Source organism: Bos mutus, chromosome 18, assembly GCF_027580195.1.
Source record: "Bos mutus isolate GX-2022 chromosome 18, NWIPB_WYAK_1.1, whole genome shotgun sequence".
Classification (NCBI taxonomy): Eukaryota; Metazoa; Chordata; class Mammalia; order Artiodactyla; family Bovidae; genus Bos; species Bos mutus.
Window position 1 is genome coordinate 14,054,705 of NC_091634.1, and position 25,317 is coordinate 14,080,021.

Genomic DNA, 25,317 nt, shown 5'->3' on the forward strand with positions numbered 1-25,317 from the left:
GAAACCCATTTGCCGAAGTTCACGAAAAAGTTTGAGTTTGGGCTGAGGCTAACCTGGGGCTGGCTGAATATGCAGCTGACAAAGTTTCACCTCTCCACAGTGCCATCTCCTCTGCAGGCTGTCACCAGCAGTTCCCAGAACCAGTGTCCCTGGCTGGCCCTGTGATGCCCCAGAAATGTCAGTGCTGCCTCCAGGGAATGAGATGATGCACGTAAAGAATTTCCCAGGGTGCCTCACACCACGAAAGCATCGACAAATGTGAACTGTTAATCTGTACTAAGATGCAATTCGACTGTTCCCTTCTTTGACTTAAATAATCATTGATAGCATTAATAATTTTTTAAATTGTAAAATATAACACTCATACAGAAAACTACATGAAATATATAACAAAGTATATAAGCAGCACCCAGGCCAATAAGGAGAACATTGCCAGCCCCCTAGATGTTTCTCTGGTTAGTAGCCTTCTCCTTCCCCACAGAGGGAACCAGCATCCTGACTTTTATAATGCTCGTTTCCCGGCTTGGTTTTGTTTTGTGTTGTTGTGTGTGTGTGTTTTTAATATTTAGTATTTGTTTATTTGGCTGCACTGGGTCTTAGTTGTGGCACACAGGATCTTCAGTCTTTGTTGTGGCATGTGGGATCTAGTTCCCCAAGCAGGAGCTGAACCCAAGCCCCCTTGGTGGCTCAGATGGTAAAGAATATGCGTGCTATGCAGGAGATCTGGGTTCCATCTCTGGGTCAGGAAGATCCCCTGGAGAAGGGAATGGCTACCCATTCCAGTATTCTTGTCTGGAGAATCCCATGGACGGGGAACCTGGCAGGCTATGGTCCATGGGGGTCGCAGAGAGTCAGACACAACTGAGCGACTAACACTTTCCCCTGCATTAGGAGCATGGAGTCTTAGCCACTAGATCACCAGGGAAGTTTCTGCTTGTTTTATATATATATGAATATACAGGCGGGAGGAGAAGGGGACGACAGAGGATGAGATGATTGGATGGCATCACCGATGCAATGGACATTATTTTGGGCAAGCGCCAGTGATGGTAATGGACAGGGAAGCCTGGTGTGCTGCAGTCCTTGGGGTCACAAAGAGTCAGACACAATTGAGCGACTGAATTGATATATATATATATGATTTCAGTACCTGTATGTACATTCGTAAATAGCATTTATTAGTTTAGCCTGTTTGTAAACTTTCTAAAAATCACTGGTGTGAGAATATAATTTATCATCCAGTTTTCAAACCAGGTAATTTTGGAAGCGATAGGGGTCACTGATATTTACCCTAATTACCCTGGGACACTAGGTGTAAATCAGGCCTGCCCCAGGCCACCCTGACTGTCTGCTTGTCCTGGGACTCACACTCTGGATGACTTGTGTCTCTGGTAAATTTCACCCCAAATTATGCTTTTGAGGTCCATTTGTGCTGTTGTGTCTACTTATTGTTACTGCTACTTAGTCTTCCATTCTATGACTGCCTTCATTCATTTATACACCCTATGTGGGTACCTGGATCATTTCCAGGTTGGAGCTATGAGGGTCAATGCTGTCGTGAATATTCTAGTATATGTTTCCTGGCTTTAGGGTCAAATTGCCAGCTTGTTGGAAAGGCACTTTTCTAACTTCAGTTTAAAAAAAAAAATCCCCAACTAGTTTCCAAAGTGGTTGCACCAATTTTTACTCTCATCAGGTGTGTATGGGAGTTCTCACTGATTGTAAATTATGGTAACGTTGTATTATTGGTTGGTTGGTTGTTTTTTTTTTTTTTATAAAAGTGTATTCTTTAATACACATGATATCCATGACATTTAAACTAGAATATACCAAAATGCAAAGTAACTTTGCCTCTCATCTCACCCATGCTGTGGTTCAGAAGGCAGTTGGATAACTGAGAAGGTGATGATGGTGAAAATGACAGAGAAATAGAGGAATTCAAAATCATCTATTACTGTCAGCTATGAAAGATGGTATTTAGCTCAATGTGTGTTCACTCCACTAATTTTTAACACTTGTACTTTTTTTAAGATCATTTGTTATTTACCTTTGAGACTTTACATTTTATGCTTCACTTGTATTTTTTTTATCCTGGCAACTTTTGATTCCCATGATACTGAGTGAGAGAGAGGAGTGTCTTGGCTTCCCCTCCCCCACCTTTCTTTTCCCATCTTGTCGGTAATGCATTTGCTTTCACACCATCAAGGCTGATTATATCTATAGTCTGTTCTATTACCCTATTTAAGTCTTACATGCTGTAACTGTAAAGTGTGCAGGATTTGGGTTTTGTGTGTGTGTGTGTGTGACAGCTTTATTGAAGTAATTTACATACCATAAAATTCAGCCCTGTTGAGTGTACGATTCAGTGATTTAGTGAGTTTTCCGAGTTTGGCAGCCAACACTACAGTTTTAGAGCATTTCTATCACCTCCAAAATAGCCATTGTGCCTAGTTGTGGTCACTCCTTGTTCCCACGCCCAGTCACAGCAACTCCTCATCTTTCCCTATATTTAGATCGGTCTTTTCTGGACATTTCACACAATATGTAGCCTTTTGTATCCAGCACTTTGACTTAGCGTGCTGTCTTAGGGTTCATTCTCCCTGTATCCTGTACCATTACTCCATTCCTTTTATTGTTTTGTTTTGTTTTGACTTTTGGCTGCACTGGGTCTTCCTTGCTGTGTGTGGTCTTTCTCTAGTTGCCATTAAGCAGCAGCTCTAGGGTGCTGGGGTTCAGCGGTTGCAGCAGGAGGTTTCAGCAGTTGACCCACGGCTTGTGGAATCTTCCCCGACTAGGGATCAAACCCGTGTCCCCTGCAGGCAGGTTCTTTTTTTTTGTAGGCAGATTCTTAAAACACTGCACCACCAGGGGAGTCCTCTTTCCTTTCAGTGTTGAACAGTATTCCACTATATGGATAGATCACATATTGCTTACCATTCACCAGTTGATAGACACCTGGGTTGTTTTCCAATATGTAATGCTGCTGTGCACTTTGGCAGTCAAGTCAGTCTTTGTGTGACATACCTTTTCATTTCTCTTGGGTAGATAGCCTAGTGGTAGAATTGCTGTGTTTCAAACTTCCAGTGGTTAAGACTCCCGGCTTCCAATGCAGGGGGCACAAGTTTGATCCCTGGTTGAGGAACTAGGATCCCATATTCCTTGAAGCCAAAATAAATAAATACATATATATATATATATTTTTAAAGAATTGTTGGATTTCATGGTAAATTTATATTTCACTTCTTTTTTTTTAATGTTCAACTTTTATAGAAACTGTTTTCCAAAGAGGCTTTACCATTTTACATTCCCATCAGTGGTGTATAAGGGTCCCGGGTTCTCCCTGTCCTCACCAATCTTTTGGACAGCAGCTATTCTAGAGAGCATGACGTGGCATCTCACTGTGATTTTAATTTGCATTTCCTTCATGACTAATGATGTTGAGCATCTTTTCACATGCTTATTGCTGTGCTAAGTCGCTTCAGTTATGCTGATTCTTTGTGATCCTATGGACTGTAGCCAGCCAGGCTCCTCTGTCCACGAGATTCTCCAGACAAGAGTACTAGAGTGGGTTGCCATGGCCTCCTCCAGGGGATTTTCCCGACCCAGGGATCAAACCCGTGTCTCTTGCATTAGCAGGTGGGTTCTTTACAACTAGTGCCAGCTGGGAAGCCCGCATTTGCTTATTAGTCCTTTGTATTTCTTCTTTGGTGAAATGTCTATTCAAATCTTTTGTCAATTTTTAAATTGATATGTCATATTATTGAATTTTAAGTGTTCTTTATATATTCTAGATTTAAGTCTTTTATCAAGTGTGTGATATACAAATATTTTCTGCCAATCTATAGCTTGTCTTTCATTTTCTTAATAATGTCTTTTGAAGTACAAAGGTTTAAAATTTTGATAATGTTTAATTAACCCATTTTTCTTTTATAAATCATACTTTTGGTATTATATCCAAGAAATCTTTTTTTTTTTAATATTTGTTTATTTAGCCGCATCAGGTCTTAGTTGCAACATGTGGGATGTCTAGTTGTGGCCCACAGGCTTAGTTGCTCTCAGGCATGTGAGATCTTAGTTCCCCGACTAGGGATTGAACTCATGTACCCTGCATTGCAAGGTGGATTCTTAACTTCTGGGCCACCAGGGAAGTCCATGCCACTCCACTTCTGACTGCTTGTACATCATTTCACGTCTTTGGGCCTCAGTTTCCTCATGTTGTGACAATCAATGGGAATAATACAGAAGCCACAAACGATCATCCCCAGTCCGTTCCTGGGTTTGAAGATCTGTCTCTTCTGGCCTACACTGTGCTATAATAATTTTTTTTCCTTTAAATGCACTGCTAACATTTAAAAATCAGGTGATTTCACATAAACACAGGGATTTCCAGTCTCTTGACAAACTGGAAGATGTGGCCAAACTAGGCCCACCTTCCTACTGGGCAGTAAGTCAGCCAGAGTGAGTGCCTCCACGCTGGGCTCTTCTCTCCAGACTGACAGAGGCGCCACCACTCCCTGTTGGCTTGCACCCAGTCCGCCTCACTTAGAGACAGAACCCCAGGTGGTGTTAGTGGTAAAGAACCTGCCTGCCAATGCAGGAGACATAAGAGACCTGGGTTCCATACCTGGGTCGGGAAGATCCCCTGGAGGAGAGCATGGCAGCCCACACTGTATCCTTGCCTGGAGAATCCCATGGATGGAGGAACCTGGCAGCTTACAGTCCACAGGGTCACAAAGTGTTTTGGACGTGACTTAGCACGCACGCAGCACAGGACCAGCTGTTGTAATTGTGAGGCCAGCCAGGGGCGGTGGTATGAGTGGGGACTCAAATCCATGCCTTGCTCCAGTCACCAGGTCATGCTACCCAGAAGAGGTGCCTTAAAAAAAAAAAAAAAAAATCTACCTAAAGACTCTTACAGGCCAGTGCAGGCCCTGATTATCTATAGCTCAGTCTTCCTTCTTGAAGGAGAAGGCATGCCAAATCTTTGTACATGCAAATAATTCTAAAGAGCAAGAAATTTTCAATCTTGTTTTTTGGGGGTTTTTCTGTTTGTTTGTTTGACTATAATTCCCTGTGCTGTACAGTATACCCTTGTCGCTTATATATTTCATTTGTTTTTTATTTTTTATTTATTTGGCTGCATGCATGCATGCTAAGTCGCTTCAATTGTGTCCAACTCTTGGCAAACCTATGGACTGCTGCCCGCCAGGTTCCTTTATCCTTGGGATTCTCCAGGCAAGAATACTGGAGTGAGTTGCCATGCCCTTTTCCAGGGGATCTTCCCAACCCGGGGATCAAACCTGCCTCTCTACATTGGCAGGTGGGCTCTTTACCGCTAACACCACCTGGAAAGCCCTTATTTGCCTTCACTGGGTCCCAGCTGCGGCAGCATGTGAACTCTTAGTTGGGGCTTATGGGCTCTAGTTCCCTGACCAGGAATTGAACCTGGGCCCCCTGCATTGGCAGCTCAGGGTCTTAGCCACCGGACCACCAGAGACATCTCAATCCTGTTTCTTGGTGATATTTCTGCAACCATTTGTTGTAGGTTAGGAACAACACTGGCAGGACTTCCCTCCCTGACAGTCCAGTGATTAGGACTGGGCACTTTCACCGCTGAGGGCTCGGGTTCAATCCCAGGTTGGGGAACTAAGATCCCGTAAGTAGCACAATGTGGCCAAAAAATAAAATAGAGACAACACCGGAGCCACTGTTCAAGAGTAAAGTGTTAAAATTGATAAGGGAGAATGTCAGGTAGAGGAAGATCTCTCCAAGGAATGAAACGGAAGCCATTCTACCTAAAATGGAAAAGATTGACCATACAAGGTGCTAGGAAGTGCAGCTGTCATACATGTTGGTGGGAGTGCACAGTCATGCTGAAAAAAAACGCTTGGGTGCGTTCTCGTAAAGAACATGTGATCCAAGAATTCCACTCCTACGTATTTACTCGTGGGAAATGAAAACATATGTCCAGACAACCACTTGAATGTGATTGTTGATAGAAGCTTTATTCATAACAGCCTCAAGCTGGAAACAATCCAAATGTCCATCATGCCGAGTGAGTAAACAGATTGTGGTTTATCTGTTCAATGGAGTACTACTCAGTGATAAACAGGAGTGAGCTGGCGATTAATACAGCAATGATGTGACTGAATCACACACTATTCTGCCAAAGGAAAGAAGATACAGGGGTGCCTCCTATGGTTATCACTCAGGGTCCAATCCAGAGACTGAAACCACACAGTAATTGAAGGGAGAATGTTTAATATACAGATTTATTCATCATAGCAGGGGATTAGAGTTAGAAGGAGTAGCTACGGAGAAATAAAGAGAATGGTAAAGAATATAAAATGGCAAATACAGGGAGCAGCCTCTACAACTAAGATCTAAGATAGAGAGCTTGAGAAAGGTGTCAGCTCCAGACTGTCCTTGGCAGTCCCAGAATCCCTCACGCTTTGGGGGTTTTTGTTTTTGTTTAACATTTATTTTTATTTATTTGGCTACGCCAGGTCTTAGCTGTGGCATGCAGGATCTAGTTCCCTGACCAGGGGTTGAACCCTGGCTCCCTGTATTGGGACATGGAGCCTTAAGCCACTGGAGCACCAGGGAAGTCTCTAGACCCTGACGCTTTGGGAGAACACTTGGACATGGCTCACTAAGGGGCAAAGGAGTCCCTTTAGTGCTCCGGCTGTGGAACTTGCTGGAAATCCACCCTCTGGAACTTGCCAGAAGTCGGTCCTTTAAGGATGCTAGGGAAAACAGTTCACAAGGAAGTGTCTCACCAGAAGCACTCAGCCAAGAAACCAGCTGAGGTGGGTGCCAGGGCAAGATGCTGGCTGAGGGATGCTCCTCACTGCCAGGCACTGGAGAAGCCTACACCCTTGTGAATGTCGCAGGAAAAGCTGCCTGCCTTTGGGGAACTGTCTGGAAGCTAGACGGTTAAAGCTCAACATTTAGGAAGAAAACTAAGATCATGGCATCTGGTCCCACCACTTCATGGGAAATAGATGGGGAAACAGTGGAAATAGTGTCAGACTTTATTTTTTGAGGCTCCAAAATCACTGCAGATGGTGATTGCAGCCATGAAATTAAAAGACGCTTACTCCTTGGAAGGAAAGTTATGACCAACCTAGACAGCATATTAAAAAGCAGAGACATTACTTTGCCAAGAAAGGTCCGTCTAGTCAAGGCTATGGTTTTTCCAGTGGTCATGTATGGATGTGAGAGTTGGACTGTGAAGAAAGCTGAGCGCCGAAGAATTGATGCTTTTGAACTATAGTGTTAGAGAAGACTCTTGAGAGTCCCTTGGACTGCAGGGAGATCCAACCAGTCCATTCTAAAGGAGATCAGTCCTGGGTGTTCTTTGGAAGGACTGATGCTAAAGCTGAAACTCCAGTACTTTGGCCACCTCATGCGAAGAGTTGACTCATTGGAAAAGACTCTGATGTTGGGAGGGATTGGGGGCAGGAGGAGAAGGGGACGACAGAGGATGAGATGGCTGGATGGCATCACTGACTCGATGGACGTGAGTCTGAGTGAACTCCGGGAGTTGGTGATGGACAGGGAGGCCTGGCATGCTGCGATTCATTGGGTCGCAATGAGTCGGACACGACTGAGCAACTGAACTGAATTGAACTGAACTGGAAGCTAGAAGCAAAACCGTTTCCGCCTGCAACACCTCTCTGGCTCCCTCTACTGGAAAACTTTAACATGGCAGCCGGCGAAGGAAGAAGATTTAAATACCTAAACTCCAGTTTCTCAACTTGGAGCTGTGAGGCAGTAAATTGGCAACTGGCACACCATATGATTCCATTTATATGAAACTCTAGAAAAGAAAACTTGTAGTGACAAAAAGCAAATTAGTGGTTGGGGTGGAGGTGGGAAAGGGTAAACATTCTAGAGTAACAGAAATGCCACCTCTTGTTTATGAGGATGGTTGTACCATCACATACAGTTGTTAGAACACAGACTGTACACTTGAAATGTTTGCATTTTATTGGATGTAAATTAGACATCCGTGAATTTTTTTTTAATTTTTAAAAATTTCTGGGAAATAGGACTCTTGGGCAAATATAAATGGAATATATGCATGCATGCACACACCACAGAAAGTCGCTCAGTCGTGCCCGACTGTTTGCAACCCCATGGACTATACAGTCCATGGAATTCTCCAGGCCAGAATACTGAAGTGGATAGCCATTCCCTTCTTTAGGGGATCTTCCCAAACCAGGGGTCGAACCCAGGTCTCCCTCATTGCAGGCGGATTCTTTACCAGCTGAGCTACCAGGAAAGAACCACAGCAATGTGCCCCAAATCCCACCACTGAGATTCCCTCGCTTATCCCGGTGCATTCACTGTATCTCCGTGAAGTGTTACTGGAGGTAATTCCTGGCTTCGGATTGGTGCCTGTTCATGCATTCTCCCTCAGGAGTTCAAGTTCAGCATGGGTGCCCTAGGTAGTTGGCAAGAGTTTTGAAAGGGAGATGAGTTGGACATGTGCCCACCCGCCTCTCCCATTTCCCTTCTCCCCAAGGGAGATCCACAAAGGGCATATCACTAGGTTCAGATTACCAGATCTTCATCCAAAGAGTGAAATCCTATTAGTTCTTGTATGACATTGGGTCTTACTTATTCCTTGAGTCCCAGACATGACTTAAGGATATTTCTCCTTCACTGCTCACATCCAGCCCTTGAGATAGAATAGTTATTCCTATGGCACATGTTACAGACAAGAAAACTGAGGCTCAGAGGCCAGCAACATGCTAAAGTGATGGCCTGCCCAAGAAAAGGCAGAACCAGATTTTTTTTTTTTTTTTCCGGCTGTGCTGAGTCTTTGTTGCTGGTCTGGTTTTTCTCTAGTTGCAACGAGCAGGGGCTACTCTCTAGTTGCGACATTCGGGCTTCTCATTGCAGTGGCTTCTCGTTGCAGAGCACAGGCTCATTATTGTGGAGCATGGACTTAGTTGCTCCGAGATCTTCCCTGATCAGGGACTGAACCCGTGTCTCCTGCCTTGGCAGGTGGATTCTTTACCCTTGAGCCACCAGGGAAGCCCAGAACCAGGATTTGAACCTGGATTATCTGCCTCTATAGTGGGAGCTCCTGACCACCAGCTGTCCTGCTGGGAGCAGCAGCCGAGAGTCCTGGAAACCCTCAGCCGCTCCCTGCCCCCAGCAGAGGGTCCTAATAGGATTTACCAATATTGCGTCTTTGACAGTCAAATCTTTTCTACCCCCATGATTGTATTCTGAAAAAATTCAGGCATACAGAAACGCTCAAATAATTATACAGTGACTCCTAAGATAGGGAGACAAGGACAATGCCTGTGTATTTTTTTAGACTGATACTGAAACATTGCCATTCAGAGCAACTGTTTGTTCAGTATTCCAAATTCATAAAACAAAAGTTAGTGACATGACACTTCAAGTACAAAAATGTATAAATACCACAGCAAGTACAATCATACATTTATAAATATACAAAGGTTGGGACTTCCCTGGTGGTTCAGCAGTTAAGACCCTGCGGTCTCACTGCAGGGGGCAAGGGTTTGATCCCTAGTGGGGGAGCTAAAGATCTTGCACGCTGCATGGCCCAGCCCCCCAAAATTAATAAATAATAAATAAGCAATGGTTGCACCTAAGTTATCCCAATGTTATTAGTTGATCAAATCATAAAAGTAATTTCAAAATTGATGGAAGTATACTTGCTAAATTTAATAAAGATAAAATTAACAAAGTTAAGGGAGAAAATTAACCAAGTAAAAATGATGCTATAGGGCTTCCCAGGTGGCGTGGTGGTAAAGAATCTGCCTGCCAATGTAGGAGACACAGATTCAATTCCTGATCCGAGAAGATTCCAGATGCCTCCAGACAACTAAGCCCGTGCGTCACAACTATGGAGCCTGTGCTCTAGAGCCTGGGAGCCGCAACTACTGAAACCCTTGCGCCCTAGACCACTCTGCAACTAGAGAAAAGCCCGAGGAGCAGTGAAGACCCAGCATAGCCAAAAATAAGAATAATAAATAAAATTACTTTCAAAAACACTATATAAAATGAAGATGGTTTAATGAATCATGACCTGTGAAAATGAAATGATATTATTGGATCTTCATCAAGAGTAACTACTCTGGGGAAAGTGTGCAGCTAGCAGGAGAGACCACGTGGAGATGGAGAACTGCCTGGGGAATTCCCAGCCGGAGTCCCCTGGTCCAGCGCTCAGCGGAGGAGTGACGAAGTTTCAGAAGATGACCAAGTGCCATGCTCTGCCTGAGGACCACAGCACAAGAGCCCCTGAGAACCGTGTGGCTGAGCCCAGGTAGTCCCCGGGACCACCAAAAAAAATCATAAAACAATGCTTATTATACCATGGCAATGGTTTTACCACTGAGTCATGGGGGTATTTTTATGCGAAATTTTCCAGTCACTCTAAAAAGGCCCTACACAATTCGAGGAACCACCGAGGAAAGAGAGAAGCTACCTCTTAATAGTTTCAAGGGTTCTTGAATTTAAAAATAATCCTTTTGTGGTCACTTTGGGCAGCACATATATACTAAAATTGGAACCATACAGAGAAGACTAGCATGCTGTATTTGTGAAGCAGCTTCACTTGTCGCTCAGATGGTAAAGAATCTGCCTGCAATTCGGGAGACCCAGCTTCCATCCCTGGGTGGGGAAGATCCCCTAGAGAAGGGAATGGCAACCCAGTCCAGTATTCTTGCCTGGAGAATTCCATGGACAGAGGAGCCTGGCAGGCTACACAGTTCATGGGGTCGAAAAAAGTCAGACATGACTGAGCAACTAACACTTTCACTTTTTAAAATCGTCATCATCGTCCTCATCCTATTTTTTAATAACTTTGCAGAGAGCCTTTTGGATATCTTTTGGTTCCTTTCCATGGACTACCATCTCTGTTTTTATTGTTATTGTTTCCAGTAAACCTTTTCTAGAAACAAACTGTACAGCCTGACGAATTTTCACAAATGAACACACATGTAACCCAACTTTAGATCAAGAAACAGGAAGAAAAAAACAACAACTTTCAAATGAGTACCTTTGCCCAGATGGAACTTTTTTAAAAACTTATTTTATTAAAATATAGTTGATTTAAGGAAAAAAAGCAAACAAAAAGAGAATATAGTTGATTTACAATGTTGGGTTAATTTCTGCTCTACAGCAAAGTGGTTCAGTTATACATACATACACCTTCTTTTTTCATATTCCTTTCCATTATGGCTTATCCCAGGATATTGAACATAGTTTTCTGTGGTACACATTAGAACCTTAGTGGGTTTTTTAAAATATTTTTTAAAAATTATGTATTATTTATTTGGCTGCACTGAGTCTTAGTTGCAGCATGTGGGATCTAGTTCCCTGACCAGGAATCGAACTCAGGCCCCCTGCATTAGGAGCACAGAGACAGTCAATGGACCACCAGGGAAACCCCAGGATCTTGTTTATCCATTCTACTTACAATAGTTTGCATCTGCTAATCCCAAACTCTCAATCCCTCCTTCCCTCATTCCCCTCCCTCTTGGGAACTGCAAGTCTGTTCTCTCTGTCTGTGAGTCTGTATCTGTTTTATAGAGAAGTTCACTTGGGTTGTAGTTTAGATTCCACGTGTAAGTGATATTACATGGCATTTGTCTCTTACTTCACTTAGTATAATCATCTCTGGGCCTACCTATGTTGCTGCAAATGACATTATTTCCTTCTTTTTTATGACTGAGTAGTATTCTATTATACATATGGACCCCATCTTTATCCATTCCAAATGGAACTTTTAATCCTGCCTGGGGTTCTCTCGGCCTTCCTCTGTGAGTAGTACCTGTCCCCTGCAATACAAGTCCCTGACCATCGTTGCATTTAGTAAGTGCTGCATGAGAGACCACTCAGAATGCGGTGACTTAAAACAATACCCATTCCTTTATTATTCTGATGGCTCTGGGACTGACTGGGCTCAGCTAAGCAATTCTCAGGGGCTGCTGTGCAGGTCCCAGCAGGCGGTGATTGGGCCTGGGTCATCCGAGGGCTCATTAGCTTCCCTGTCTAGCACCTGGGATGTCGTTGTTGTTCAGTTGCTAAGTCGTGTCCAGCTCTTTTTCGACCCCGGTAGCCCACCAGGCTCCTCTGTCCATGGGATTCTCCAGGCAAGAAAACTGGAGTGGGTTGCCATGCCCTCCTCCAGGGGAACTTCCTCACCCAGGGATCAAACCTGGATTCTTTACCACTGAGCCACCAGCACGTAGGATGGGAAGACTCAAACAGCTGAGGCTCCCCAAGCATATATATATATACAGGACAGCCAGACTCACACGGTGACTCAGGCGGTGCTGTGCTGGAACTGGTTCACACCAGATCCTGGGAGCTCACTGTGGACAGTGCTTTCCAACTCCAAAGTTCAGAGACATCATGTTGGTAGCTTGCCATCAGCCATGGGCAGTATAGTCACACCACAGAAATCAGCAAATGCTACAATTCCTAAATCTAAAAGCTCTGAAAACCATGTCTTTCATGGATCCCCCAATCGGGGATCGAAACTGCACACCCTGGATTGGAAGGCAAAGTCTCAACCACGGGATCCCCAGGAAAGTCCAAGAGTCCGTTGTTAAACATTTAGGAGCACACCACTGGACTCACGGCTCCCCAGGCATGCATCCCCAGACAACACAACCTCCAAAACCCCTTAGCGACATCACTTCTGTGATGCTCTGAAAAGTGAAGCAGTCCCAAAGGCCTGCCCATGTGAAGGGGAGGGGTGTGAATGGAGAATGATCAAGTGGAAAAGAGCAAGTCAGATTGGATACGTTGTTACAGGCTTTTGGAGAAGATGTCTGCTGTGCGTCACAGGTCCCTAGAAACTGAATACCAGTGTCATCCCCCAGTCACTGTGACAACCAATACAATTATCCTCCCCGCTAAACACACACAGACACACACACACATCCAAACACCCTGGCAGCAGGCAGTGACCTGCCATTCTGACCCAGCCAGTAGCTGGCATTCAGCTGGGCTGGACATGGTGGCTACAAGGCACATCATGGTCCTCAGGAGAGTATCACAGATAAGCATTTTGAATACCCAGGGGCTCATACAGTACATCACTTGAAAGTCCTTGCTCCCCAGTGAAGTCCGGCTGCCCTAGTGGTGTGAGGGGACCACTCTCAGGTCCAGAAATCCCGCACTCACCAGCAGTTGGCACATTCCTAAGGAGAGCTGACCCAGGGAATGAGGCTCTGGTGAGTTTCATGTCCCTGCCAGGCAAGCTGGTGGACTCACTTGTAAATTGCAGCTAATTATTAATACAACTAATAACCACCTGGGGGCAAAATACACTCTAGTCTCTAAAGCCTGGCTCCACAACTTCAGTTCTCTGTTGTGGGGGCAAAGCGGAGTCAGGCTTTGTGCCATGTCCACAGACCGCTTGCCTGATAAAGGCTTAATTCTTAACAAGACGTTAATCAATTTATTTTAAAATAGTAACGGCTGACATGAATCGAGCACTTACTGGCACTAGATGATATAACAAGCATTAGATCATTGAAGGCTCTTAACCCAGGGCAACCTCCGAGGATCGTTTTGGCCATTAAAACACAATGATGAAATTCAGTGCAATGATGCAGCTTAAATGCTCAGCACAGTGGTTTAGGAAGGGCCCAATAAATGTCACCAGATGGAAATATCATAGCTAAATGGTTGCTCGTCATCTTTTTATGGTATGTAATAATAACTGCAACTAAATTTAGTGTCATATATTAATATCACTTTTATTTACGAGATACCGGAGGTTATTTCTTGAGTGCTTTACCAATATTAATTCATTTCATTCTCACAACAACCCTATGAAGGAAGTATGGTTAACACCCTCATTTTCAGAAGAAGAAAGTGAGGCACAAAAAGATGAAGAGGTTTGCTCTTGAGGCAAGAGGCTTAGCTGGGACTCAACCCAGGCTGGCTGTACTCAGGAATCAGCATTTCATCACTAAGCTCTTTTGCCAAGGTGTTTTGTTTTGTTTTAAATACAGGTGTTTCGTTTTGTTATGCCTCAGTTTCCTCATCTGTGAAGTGGGTTTCTGATGTGACAGTTCGTTCACTCAGTCACTTAATATCTCTTTATTGAACACTTATTATGTGTCACACACTGGTGTGGACACTGGTGTGCAGTGTGCAAAATCAGCAGCAATTCTGCCCTCGTGATTATTACAGTGTGGCTAGGGGAACAGACAGTACAGAAGATTTACTTAATTAAGTAAATTATATCAATATATGGGCTTCCCTGGTGGCTCAGATGGTAAAGAATCCGCCTATACTTATGTGTGTGGTGTGATAGGAGTGTTAGAAAAGAATAAAGTAGGGAAAAGGGAAGGAGAAGTAGGTGATGGTCATGAGGCCCTGAAATTGTAAATATGGTGGCCAGAGACAGTCTCGTGGAGAAGCTGAGCCAAGGTTTGAAGGAAGTGTGGAGGTGAACAAAGAAGTACTCTGGATCTAGGTGATGAAAACAGCCTGTGCAAAGGCTCTGAGGTATGGAGGCTGGTATGGCTGGGGCAGAGTGAGCAAGGGAAATGAGGGCAGGGAGATGACAAGTGCTGATCACGTGGGGCTTGTGGGCCACAGTGAGCACCTTTCCCTGACCCTGATGAGTGGAGCCCAGCAGGGCTCTGAGCAGGCAGGGACTGGACCCAAACTCAGGTGTTCACACCTGTCCTGGCTGCTTGTGGGAAACAGGCTGTTGGGGAAAGGAGCAGGGAGACAGCAATGGTCCAGGTGAGAGGTGATGAGAGTGGATGAAATCTCCAAGGGAGTGAGTACTGGTGGAGAATAGAGGAGGTTCAAAGACTAATCCCTGACCCTGAGATCAGAGGAAGGAGGAAGAAACAGCCAAGGAGACTGACTGGGAGCCACCAGGCAGCCGGAAGGGGTCCAGAGGGATGTGGTGGCTCAGAGGAGTGAAGTGAAGACAGAGTGACCCCTGTGTCAGGTGCTGTTAACAAGTCAAGCAAAGTGAAGACTGAGCGAACAGTGACTACTGGTTCAGCACCAAGGGAGGTCACTGGTGGGTGACCCTGACATTTCGGGGTAGAGAAGGAGGGGCTTCCCTGGTGGCTCAGGGGATCTGTCTGCAATGCCGCAGACCCAGATTCAATCCCTGGGTCAGGTAGATCCCCTGGAGAACGGAATGGCTACCCACTCCCGTATTCTTGCCTGGAGAATTCCATGGACAGAGGAGCCTGGCAGGCTACAGTCCATGGGGTCGCAAAGAGTCGGACACAACTGAGCAATTAACATTTTAAGGAGGGCAAAGCCTGATTAGAGAAGGTTTGAGTAAGAATAGCAGTAGGCCATGTGGAGGCAGTGAGTGTGACAACTTTTTGGAGAAGTTTTACTATAAAGAGGACCAAAGAAATGGGGTCATAGCTGGAAAGGGAGCTGGAATCAAGAGTATTTTCATTCATTTTCATATGAGATGACTCTGTGGGCTGATGAGAATGACCCAGTTCAGAGAGGGAAGCTGAAGGTGCAGCAGAGAGAACTATGAGACAGTGGCCTGGAATAGGCACAGTTATGGCGGGAAAGCAGAGGGCAGGGAGGGTCTATGGGGCAGTGGGGGTCTGTAGACATTCACTTTCTATCGATTTTTTTTTCCTGCAAAATAAGAAGCAAGGAGGGGCTTTCATGGTGGTCCAGAGGTTAGGACTCTGTGCTTCCACCTCTTCAGGGGGAACTAAGTAAGAACCTACATGCCATACCACATGGCCAAAAATAAAGAAGAAGAAGCAAGAAAAGAGTGAAAAGGTGGAAGGAAGTGTGATGTGTTGGAGGGTAGGGGAGAAGGTGTGAAATAACTATGTATAGAGAGGAAGAGCTACTGGATAAGAGAAATGTAATCTCATTGCCAGACAGCGCTGCAGGCACGCTTGAGCATCAAGTTCACAAACTTGAAGTGGAGCTGGCCAGTGGAGTTGTGTGTTGTTCTTCAGCTGCTTTAAACCGAGTGAGTACAGGCACAGGTAAGTGGAGGGCTTGGATTTAACCAGGTCATGTGTGGGAGGAAGCCAGAGGAGGCCAGGGTGTACGCAAAAAAATGTTTTTAATGATTAACCAAGGAACTTAAGCTGGATAAAGAAGAACTGAGAATTGATGGCATGGGGGGCAATGAAAAAGAGGTAGGGACAAAGGATGGGAGATCATAGTGGGTTGGCAGGACTGTGGAGGGTCTGGGGCACTGGAGGGACAGAGCTGGAAGGAGAGGAGGTGATGACTGGAGAGTGAGAAGCCTGAGACGGAGGCTCTGAAGAGGCCATTGAGACAAGGCGTAGGTGCAACCACAGGAAAGGGGCTAGGAGGACAGCTGGTCAGGGATCAAGAGAGGCCCGGATGGTAGACGGGAGGATCATCAACCTGGATCCGGAAATCACCCGGAATGTTGATAAGAGCAACCTGAGTGGCAATGAGCCTAGAGCTAAAATCATGGAGAAGTGATGAGTCGTCATCTGGGTCACCAGTTTATGCTGACAAGCTGACAAACGATCAACCCTGATGAGCTGGGGCGTTTGAGGGAGAGAGAATGATCTGAAAACAGTACCAAGAAGCAAGATGTACCCACTTGGAAGGGTCACAGGACATCTGGGTTCTGATTACAGCAAGAAGGTGACAAGAATGTTCAGCGAAGAGATTGAGGAAATGGATTTTGCAGGAGGACAGGTCATGGATTCCAAAGGCCAGAGAGGGGACATCTGGGGAATGGTTTCTCTCTCTGTGGGTTTTTCTCATAGGTCTTCAGTGAGCGTGTGGTCATATGTAAAGTGCTCAGCCTGACACAAGTCCACCGGCCTGAGCAGGAAGCAGCCCTCCTGGGGTCATGATCAGGCTTAGGGGTTTGTTGGTCAAGGGGTAAAGTTGGGGAGAAACCGGTCGCCGTCTGGAGCCAAGTGGCAGGAACCAGATGCTGAATTTCTTGGAGCTGGCAGCCTCCCGGTCGCCCGTGTACCTGGTGAGGTCACGGTTAAGCTCTCCTTGCGTCCTGGAAGGAGAGCTGGAGGGAGGCCAGGCTGCCCTAACCCGCCGACCCCTCTCTATCTGCAGGACTCTGGAGGCCGGAGATGGGCGCCCGGCCCTCGAGGCGGCGGCGGCTGCCCGCGGACCCGCCCATAGCCTTGGACGCGCTGCCCCCGGAGCTGCTCGTGCAGGTGCTGAGCCACGTGCCCCCGCGCGCGTTAGTGATGCGCTGCCGCCCGGTGTGCCGCGCCTGGCGCGACGTGGTGGACGGGCCCACCGTCTGGCTGCTGCAGCTGGCTCGCGACCGCAGCGCGGAGGGCCGCGCCCTCTATTCAGTGGCCCAGCGCTGCCCGCCCAACAGCGAGGATGAGGAGGAGTTCCCGCTATGCGCTCTGGCGCGCTACTGCCTGAGAGCGCCCCTAGGCCGCAACCTCATCTTCAACTCCTGCGGAGAGCGTGGGTGCCGGGGGTGGGGCCGAGGGGAGGGGCGGGGTCACGGGTGGGACCGAAGAGACCCCAGGGGTGGGTGGGCGGGGCCAGGAGCCAGGGGACATAGTCCTTGACAAACTGGGTGGGCGAGGCCAGGGAGGAGCTGGGAAGGTACAGACTGAGTGGGAGGAGCCAGGGACTGTGGGCAGTGTTGTTCAGTTGCTCGCTCGTGTCCAACTGTTTGCGGTCCCATGGACTGCAGGACGCCAGGCCTCCCTGTCCTTCATCATCTCCGGAGCTTGCTCAAACTCATGTCCATTGAGTCAGTGATGCCATCCAAACATCTCGTCTTACGTCGTGCCCTTGTCCTCCTACCTTCAATCTTTCCCAGCATCAGGGTCTTTTCCAATGCATCGGCTTTGGCATCAGGTGGCCAAAGAATTGGAGCTTCAATGGAGGGAGTACAAATTGTTTGGCAAGACAGAGGAGGAGGCGCCAAGGGGCGGAGCTGTGGCAGAGGTGACGCTCTGCTGGAACTGTAGACTCAGTTGTTCAGTCACTAAATCATGTCCAACTCATTGTGACCCCGTGGACTGCAGCACGCCAGGCTTCCCTGTCCTTCACCATCTCCTGGAATTTCCTCAAACTCATCCATTGAGTCGGTGACGCTATCCAACCATCTCATCCACTGTCGTCCCCTTCTCCTCCTGCCCTCAAGCTTTCCCAGCATCAGGGTTTTTCCCAATGAGTCGGGTCTTCCCATTAGGTGGCCGAAGTATTGGAGCTTCAGCATCAGTCCTTCCAATGAATATTCAGGGTTGATTTCCTTTAGGATTGACTGGTTTGATTTTGCAGTCCAAGGGACTCTCAAGAGTCTTCTTCAGCACCACAATTCGAAAACATGAAATCTTCAGCACTCAGCCTTCTTTATGATCCAACTCTCACATCCATACGTGATTACTGGAAAAACCATAGCTTTGACTATACAAGCTATAGTCTTTGACTATACAGACCTTTGTCAGAAAAGTGATATCTCTGCTTTTTAATACACATAGCTTTTCTTCCAAGGAGCAAGCGTCTTTTAATTTCCTGGCTACAGTCACTATCCATGGTGATTTTGGAGCCCAAGAAAATAAAATCTGCCACTGTTTCCGCTTTTCCCCATCTATTTGCCATGAAGTGATGGGACTGGATGCCATGATCTTAGTTTTTTTAATATTGAGTTTTAAGCCAGCTTATTCACCTCCTGTTTCACTTTCATCAAGGGGCTCTTTAGTTCTTCTTTGCTTTTTGCCATTAGAGTGGTATCATCTGCATATCAGAGGTTGTTGATATTTCTCCCAGAAATCTTGATTCCAGCTTGTGATTCATCCAACCCGGCATTTTACATGATGTACTCTGTATAGAAGTTAAGTAAGCAGGGTGAAAATATATAGCCTTGATGTACTCTTTTCCCAGTTTTGAACCAGTCTGTTGTTTCATGTCTGGTTCTAACTGTTGCTTCTTGACCTGCGTACAGGTTTCTCAGGAGGCAGGTAAAGTGGTCTGGTATTCCCATCTTTTTATAATTTCCACAGTTTGTTGTGATCCACACAGTTAAAGGCTTTAGTGTAGTCAATGAAGCGGAAGTAGATGTTTTTCTGGAATTCCCTTGCTTTTTTTATGATCTACTGGATGTTGGCAATTTGATCTCTGGTTCCTCTGTCTTTTCTAAATCCAGCTTGTATATCTGAAAGATTTTGGTTTACATACTGTCGAAGCCTAGCTTGAGGGATTTTGAGCATTACCTTGATAGCTTGTGAGTTGATTGGATTGTGCGGTAGTTTGAACATTAACTTTGGCAATGCTCTTCTTTGGGATTGGAATGAAAACTGATCTTTTCCAGTCCTGTGGCCACTACCGAGTTTTCCAAATTTGCTGGCATAATGAGTGCAGCATTTTAACAGCATCATCTTTTAGGATTTGAAATAGCTCAGCTAGAATTCCATCACCTCCACTAGCTTTGTTCATAGTAATGCTTTCTAAGGCCCACTTGACTTCACACTCCAGATATCTGGCTCTGAGTGACCACACCATTGTGGTTTTCCCAGTCATTAAGACCTTTATTTGTATAGTTCTTCTGTGTATTCTTGCCACCTCCTTTTAATCTCTTTTGCTTCAATTAGTCCCTTATGGTTTCTGTCCCATCCCTTGAATGAAATGTGCCCTTGGTATCCAAATTTCTTGAAGAGATCTCTAGTCTTTCCCATTCTATTGTTTTCCTCTATTTCTTTGCATCATTCACTTAAAAAGGCTTTCTTTCCTCTCCTTGCTGTTCTTTCAGTTCAGTTCAGTTCAGTTGCTCAGTCGTGTCTGACTCTTTGTGACCCCATGAATCGCAGCACACCAGGCCTCCCTGTCCATCACCAACTCCTGGAGTTCACTCAGACTTATGTCCATCGAGTCGGTGATGCCATCCAGCCATCTCATCCTCTGTCATCCCCTTCTCCTCCTGCCCCCAATCCCTCCCAGCATCACAGTCTTTTCCAGTAAGTCAACTCTTCGCATAAGGTGGCCAAAGTACTGGAGTTTCAGCTTTAGCATCATTCCTTCCAAAGAACACCCAGGGCTGATCACCTTTAGAATGGACTGGTTGGATCTCCTTGCAGTCCAAGGGACTCTCAAGAGACTTCTCCAACACCACAGTTCAAAAGCATCAATTCTTCGACGCTCAGCTTTCTTCACAGTCCAACTCTCACATCCATACATGACCACTGGAAAAACCATAGCCTTGACTAGACGAACCTTTCTTGGCAAAGTAATATCTCTGCTTTTGAATGTGCTATCTAGGTTGGTCATAACTTTCCTTTCAAGGAGTAAGCGTCTTTTAATTTCATGGCTGCAGTCACCATCTGCAGTGATTTTGGAGCCCCCAAAAATAAAGTCTGACACTGTTTCCACTATTTCCCCATCTATTTCCCATGAAGTGATGGGACCAGATGCCGTGATCTTTGTTTTCTGAATGTTGAGCTTTAAGCCAACATTTTCACTCTCCTCTTTCACTTTCATCAAGAGGCTTTTTAGTTCCTCTTCACTTTATGCCATAAGGGTGGTGTCATCTGTATATCTGAGGTTATTGATATTTCTCCCGGCAATCTTGATTCCAGCTTGTGCTTCTTCCAGCCCAGCATTTCTCATGATGTACTCTGCATAGAAGTTAAATAAGCAGGGTGACAATATACAGCCTTGACGTACTCTTTTTCCTATTTGGAACCAGTCTGTTGTTCCATGTCCAGTTCTAACTGTTGCTTCCTGACCTGCATATAGGTTTCTCAAGAGGCAGGTCAGGTGGTCTGGTATTCCCATCTCTTGAAGAATTCTCCACAGTTTATTGTGATCCACACAGTCAAAGGCTTTGCCATAGTCAATGAAGCAGAAATGTTTTTCTGGAACTCTCTTGCTTTTTCCATGGTCCAGCGGATGTTGGCAATTTGATCTCTGGTTGCTCTGCCTTTTCTAAAACCAGCTTGAACATCTGGAAGTTCACGGTTCACATATTGCTGAAGCCTTGCGGTTCTTTGGTACTCTGCATTCAAATGGGTATCTTTCCCTTTCTCCTTTGCGTTTCGCTTCTCGTCTTCTCTCAGCTCAGACAACCACTTTGCCTTCTTGCATTTCTTTTTCTTTGGGATGGTTATGGTCACTGCCTCCTGTACATTACAAACCTCCGTTCATAGTTATCTGTCTACCAGATCTAATCCTTTGAATCTATTCATCACCTCCACTGTATAATCATAAGGGATTTGATTTAGGTCGTGCCTGCATGGTCTAGTGGTTTTCCCTACTTTCTTCAATTTTGCAATAAGGAGCTGATGATCTGAGTTACAGTCAGCTCCAGGTCTTGTTTTTGCTGATTGTCAAAAGCTTCTTCATCTTCCGCTGCAAAGAATATAATCAATCTGATTTCGGTATTGACCATCTGGTGATGTCCATGTGTAGAGTCTTCTCTTGTGTTGTTGGAAGAGGCTGTTTGCCACTGGACCACTGGGGAAGTCCCCTCAACTCAGTGGGCAGTAGTTAAAGGGTGAGGGGTCAGGGGAGGGCTGGGGAGAAACCGACTGGGCTCTGACAAGGGGCGGAGCTTGCATAGAACTATCAGGCCTTTTTGAGAGGCTGTGGGAAGGGGAACTGAGTAAATGGGCGGGGTCAAGGCTGGAGGATCCCAGAGGTAGCACCCCGGGCGGGCGGGGCCAGAATTAAAGTCCAGTGGTTCAAGAGATTTAAGAGAGGCAGGGCAGGGGACTGGGCCCAGGGAGGCTGAGAAGAAGCTGAGTGGATGCACCGAGCTGAGTGAGGCGGTCGGGGGGTGGGTCCACAAAGACTGCCTGCTGGGAGGGAGGGGCCGGTGGACCGAGCACATTAGGTAGTGGTGGGCTCTCTCCTGGGCAAGCTGGAGCGCGAATCCCCCGTGTTTAACCCTATTATATCCCACAGAGGGCTTCAGAGGCTGGGAGGTGGAGCACGGCGGGAATGGCTGGGCCGTGGAAAAGAACCTCATAATGATGCCGGGCGCTCCTTCCCAGACCTGCTTCGTGACTTCGTTCGAGTGAGTGGCCCTTGATCACTGGGGCGAGGGAGGGGGAACCCTACCCTACGGTCCTCATCCTCACCCTCACCCACGTTCACACTCTCCTTCCCACATGCATGTACTCAGTCATTCGACTAATAATTGTCAGCCTTTTGAATTCCCTCTTTTGTCAGTTACCTGTTCCTATTTTTACCACTTACTTTATTTATTTGGCTGCATCAGGTCTTAGTTGCGGCATACAAACTCTCAGTTGCAGCATGTGGGATCTAGTTCCCTGACCAGGGATGGAACCCAGGCCCCCTGCACTGGGAGCATGGAGTCTTAGCCACTGGACCACCAGGGAAGTCCCTGCCTGTTCATATTTTTATTAAGGTTGATGTCTTATTCTCGTTGATATACAAGAATTCCTATATATTCTAGATGTCAGTTGTTTGTCCATCCTGGACTTTACAGAAATCTCCCACTCTACCATATGAAGTAAGTGTGTCCATGGTATTCTTTGTTATTTTCATATGATCAAATTCATCTTTTTGCTTTAGAATTTGTTTTTGAAATTTTGTTTAAAAAATCCTTCCCTCCCCTTAGATCCTAACAGTGTTCACTTCTGCTCTTTTCTAGTAACCTCATAGTTTTATCTTTTACATTTAGATCTTTAATCCACCTTTGAATGTGATGTTCGGTAAGGATACAGTTTTTTGTTTTTCCCTCTATATACTGAGCCAGTTTTCCCAACACCATGTACTAAAGAATCCTTCCTTTCACCATGGAATGTCAGCGCCACCTCCATCATTTATGAAGTTCCCATACATAGCTAGGTGTGTCCTTGAGCACTCTGTTCAGGTCAGTTTATCAGTTCTCATGATAAATCACTATTTCTATTATTATGGCACATTGAAATTCAAGAAGGACTATTTACAAAGGTACAGGCAGAACACAAGAGATACTGCAGGACCCTAGGCTAGGGGGAAGGGACGTTATTACCCCTAGGCCTGGCAGGGGTAAGGGAGAAAACAGTTATTGAAACATGATGACAGAGAAAGCTGGGAGGAGAGGGCACTGTGGAGAGGGTCCTTTCTTGGAGAGACACAAAGCCCCACTATGATCCCTTGGGAGGGAGCCAGGAGGATAAATACCCTGATTCCACTCTCTTCTCCCTTCTGCTGCTGCTGCTAAGTCACTTCAGTCGTGTCCGACTCTTTTCGACCCCATAGACGGCGGCCCACCAGGCTTCCCCGTCCCTGGGATTCTCCAGGCAAGAACACTGGAGTGGGTTGCCATTTCCTTCTCCAATGCATGAAAGTGAAAAGTGAAAGTGAAATCGCTCAGTCTTGTCCGACTCTAGTGACCCCATGCACTGCAGCCTACCAGGCTTCTCCAGCCATGAGATTTTCCAGGCATAAGTACTGGAGTGGGGTGCCATGGCCTTCTCCCTTCTATCTGCTGCTAAAGCTTCCCACTGACTGACCCAACAGGAAGTAGAGGGGAAGGGAGACCCTTCCATACAGGCAACACAATCTTAGACGGGGGGCCTCTTGGATCGTGAGGAGACCTCAGAACTCTCGCTCAGATGTCTACTATGGTGTGCCTCTATTTGCTTTCATGTTCTGGTCCCCACAAATATAAGGGGCAAGCCTGCATACGGTCCAGCCTCCTGGTGCCACAGCGGAGTGAATGATGGAGGGGAATCTGAGAGGCCAACAGGGATGCCCACAGCCCATTATACGTCTTGTCTGGTAGAGCAGCCCTAAGGGGCCGCTTCAGACAGGATAGTCAGGGGAGGCTTCCAGGAGGAGGTGATTTCTGGGCTGTGATTTGAATGATGGAACTCTTGGCCCTCCACCCCGCATTATCCCCCTCTTCCTAGATGGTGCTTTAAGAGGCAGCTTGTGGACTTGGTGATGGAAGGGGTGTGGCAGGAGCTGCTCGACAGCGCCCAAATCGAGATCTGTGTGGCCGACTGGTGAGTGAAGAGTGGCAACCTGCCCGCACCGCCACCCCGGTGGAGGTGGTAGGTCTACAGAAGGGGCTCATTTCACACCCTGTCACTCCCATGGGCTGGCACTGCTACTGTGTCCCCTTCATAGTGAGGCTGAAAGAAGGGAAGCTCTGCTCTCATAGTAGCAGAGCCAGGCAGGGACGGACCTTTAGCGAGCCCAGGCTCTGGCTCCACCCTAGGAACATCCAGGCTCCTCCCCCAGCTCTGGCTCCACCCCAAGAACACTCAGACTCCTCCCCCAGACTCTGGCCCCACTTCAAGAACACCCAGGCTCCTCCCCCAAGTTTTGGCTCCACCCTGGAACACCCAGGCTCCTGCCCCAAGCTCTGGCCCCACCCCAGGAACACCCAGGCTCCTCCTCCAGGCTTTGGCTCCCCCTCAGGGGCACCTAGGCTCCTCCCCCTAGGTTCCCAGGCCTGGCATCATCAAAGTTCCTGGAGGCCAGAGACCTAAGTGGGTAGCGGAGACGTGAAGGCTCACCACCACCTGGCAGGTGGGGTGCCCGGGAGAACTGCGGCTGCATCTACCGGCTTCGGGTCCGCCTCCTGGACGTGTATGAAAATGAAGTGGTCAAGTTCTCGGCCTCACCCAACCCAGTCCTTCAGTGGACTGAAAGAGGCTGCCGACAGGTGGGTCCAGACCGCCTTCCACACCACCCTTGACCTGTCCAGGGGCACATCCACTTCTCACCCTGCTCAAATTCGGTTCTCAGCTCTCAGCACCACCATCTGTATCTATAATAACAACAGCTAACAATTATTAAGCCCTTATTATAGGCCTGTCCAAAAGTTTTACCCATTAATTTATTTCATTAGCACAATGACCTAGTTATTCAATAGACATTTATTGAGCACCTACTGTGTACTGGGCACTGCTGTAGTTGCTTGGAATACAGTGGTGAACCAAAATCCTTGCTCCTTCCCCATTCTAGAGTTGGGAAAACTAAGGGACGGAAGTGACACCCAAACTCACCCTAAAGCATGCAGGGCTTGATTCAAAGCCACAGTGGCTCCTGAGCCTAAGCTGTCACGGTCATCATACCTCACTTATCAAAGTAACCTTTGGTCTTCTGGTTCAATTCCTGATCTTCTCCCTCCAATCCCAACCCAACACACAGACTCAGCATCTAGAAAGCTATTAAAAAGTGAATAAAAAAAAAAAATCAGACCACAGATTTCACCTGCCTGTAACCGTCCCACGGCTACATCTCAGAACAAAAACCAATATCCTATCATGCAGTTATAAAAAGGAGTGAAGTACAGATTCACACCTCAACATGGGTGACCCATGAAAACATTGTGCTAAATGAAAGAGGCCACATATTGTATGATAACAT

The 25,317-nt window shown here is 46.5% G+C and overlaps 1 protein-coding gene across 6 annotated transcripts in view; it reads left to right on the forward strand.

Annotated features, from left to right (window-relative positions):
* The window catches only part of LOC102285597 (F-box only protein 17), a 31,814-nt gene that overhangs the window by 3,825 nt on the left and 2,672 nt on the right, over nt 1-25,317 (forward strand). For 2 of the 6 annotated variants that reach the window (XM_070387749.1, XM_070387744.1), the window contains exons 2-7: nt 15,891-16,001; nt 17,077-17,445; nt 21,892-22,003; nt 22,406-22,462; nt 23,850-23,945; nt 24,475-24,610. In XM_070387749.1, coding sequence (XP_070243850.1) covers nt 17,094-17,445; nt 21,892-22,003; nt 22,406-22,462; nt 23,850-23,945; nt 24,475-24,610 — 753 coding nt within the window. In that variant the 5' untranslated portion in view covers nt 15,891-16,001; nt 17,077-17,093. The remainder of the gene's footprint in view (nt 1-15,890; nt 16,002-17,076; nt 17,446-21,891; nt 22,004-22,405; nt 22,463-23,849; nt 23,946-24,474; nt 24,611-25,317) is intronic. The other 4 variants (XM_070387750.1, XM_070387747.1, XM_070387745.1 and 1 more) reach the window with 3 other exon arrangements.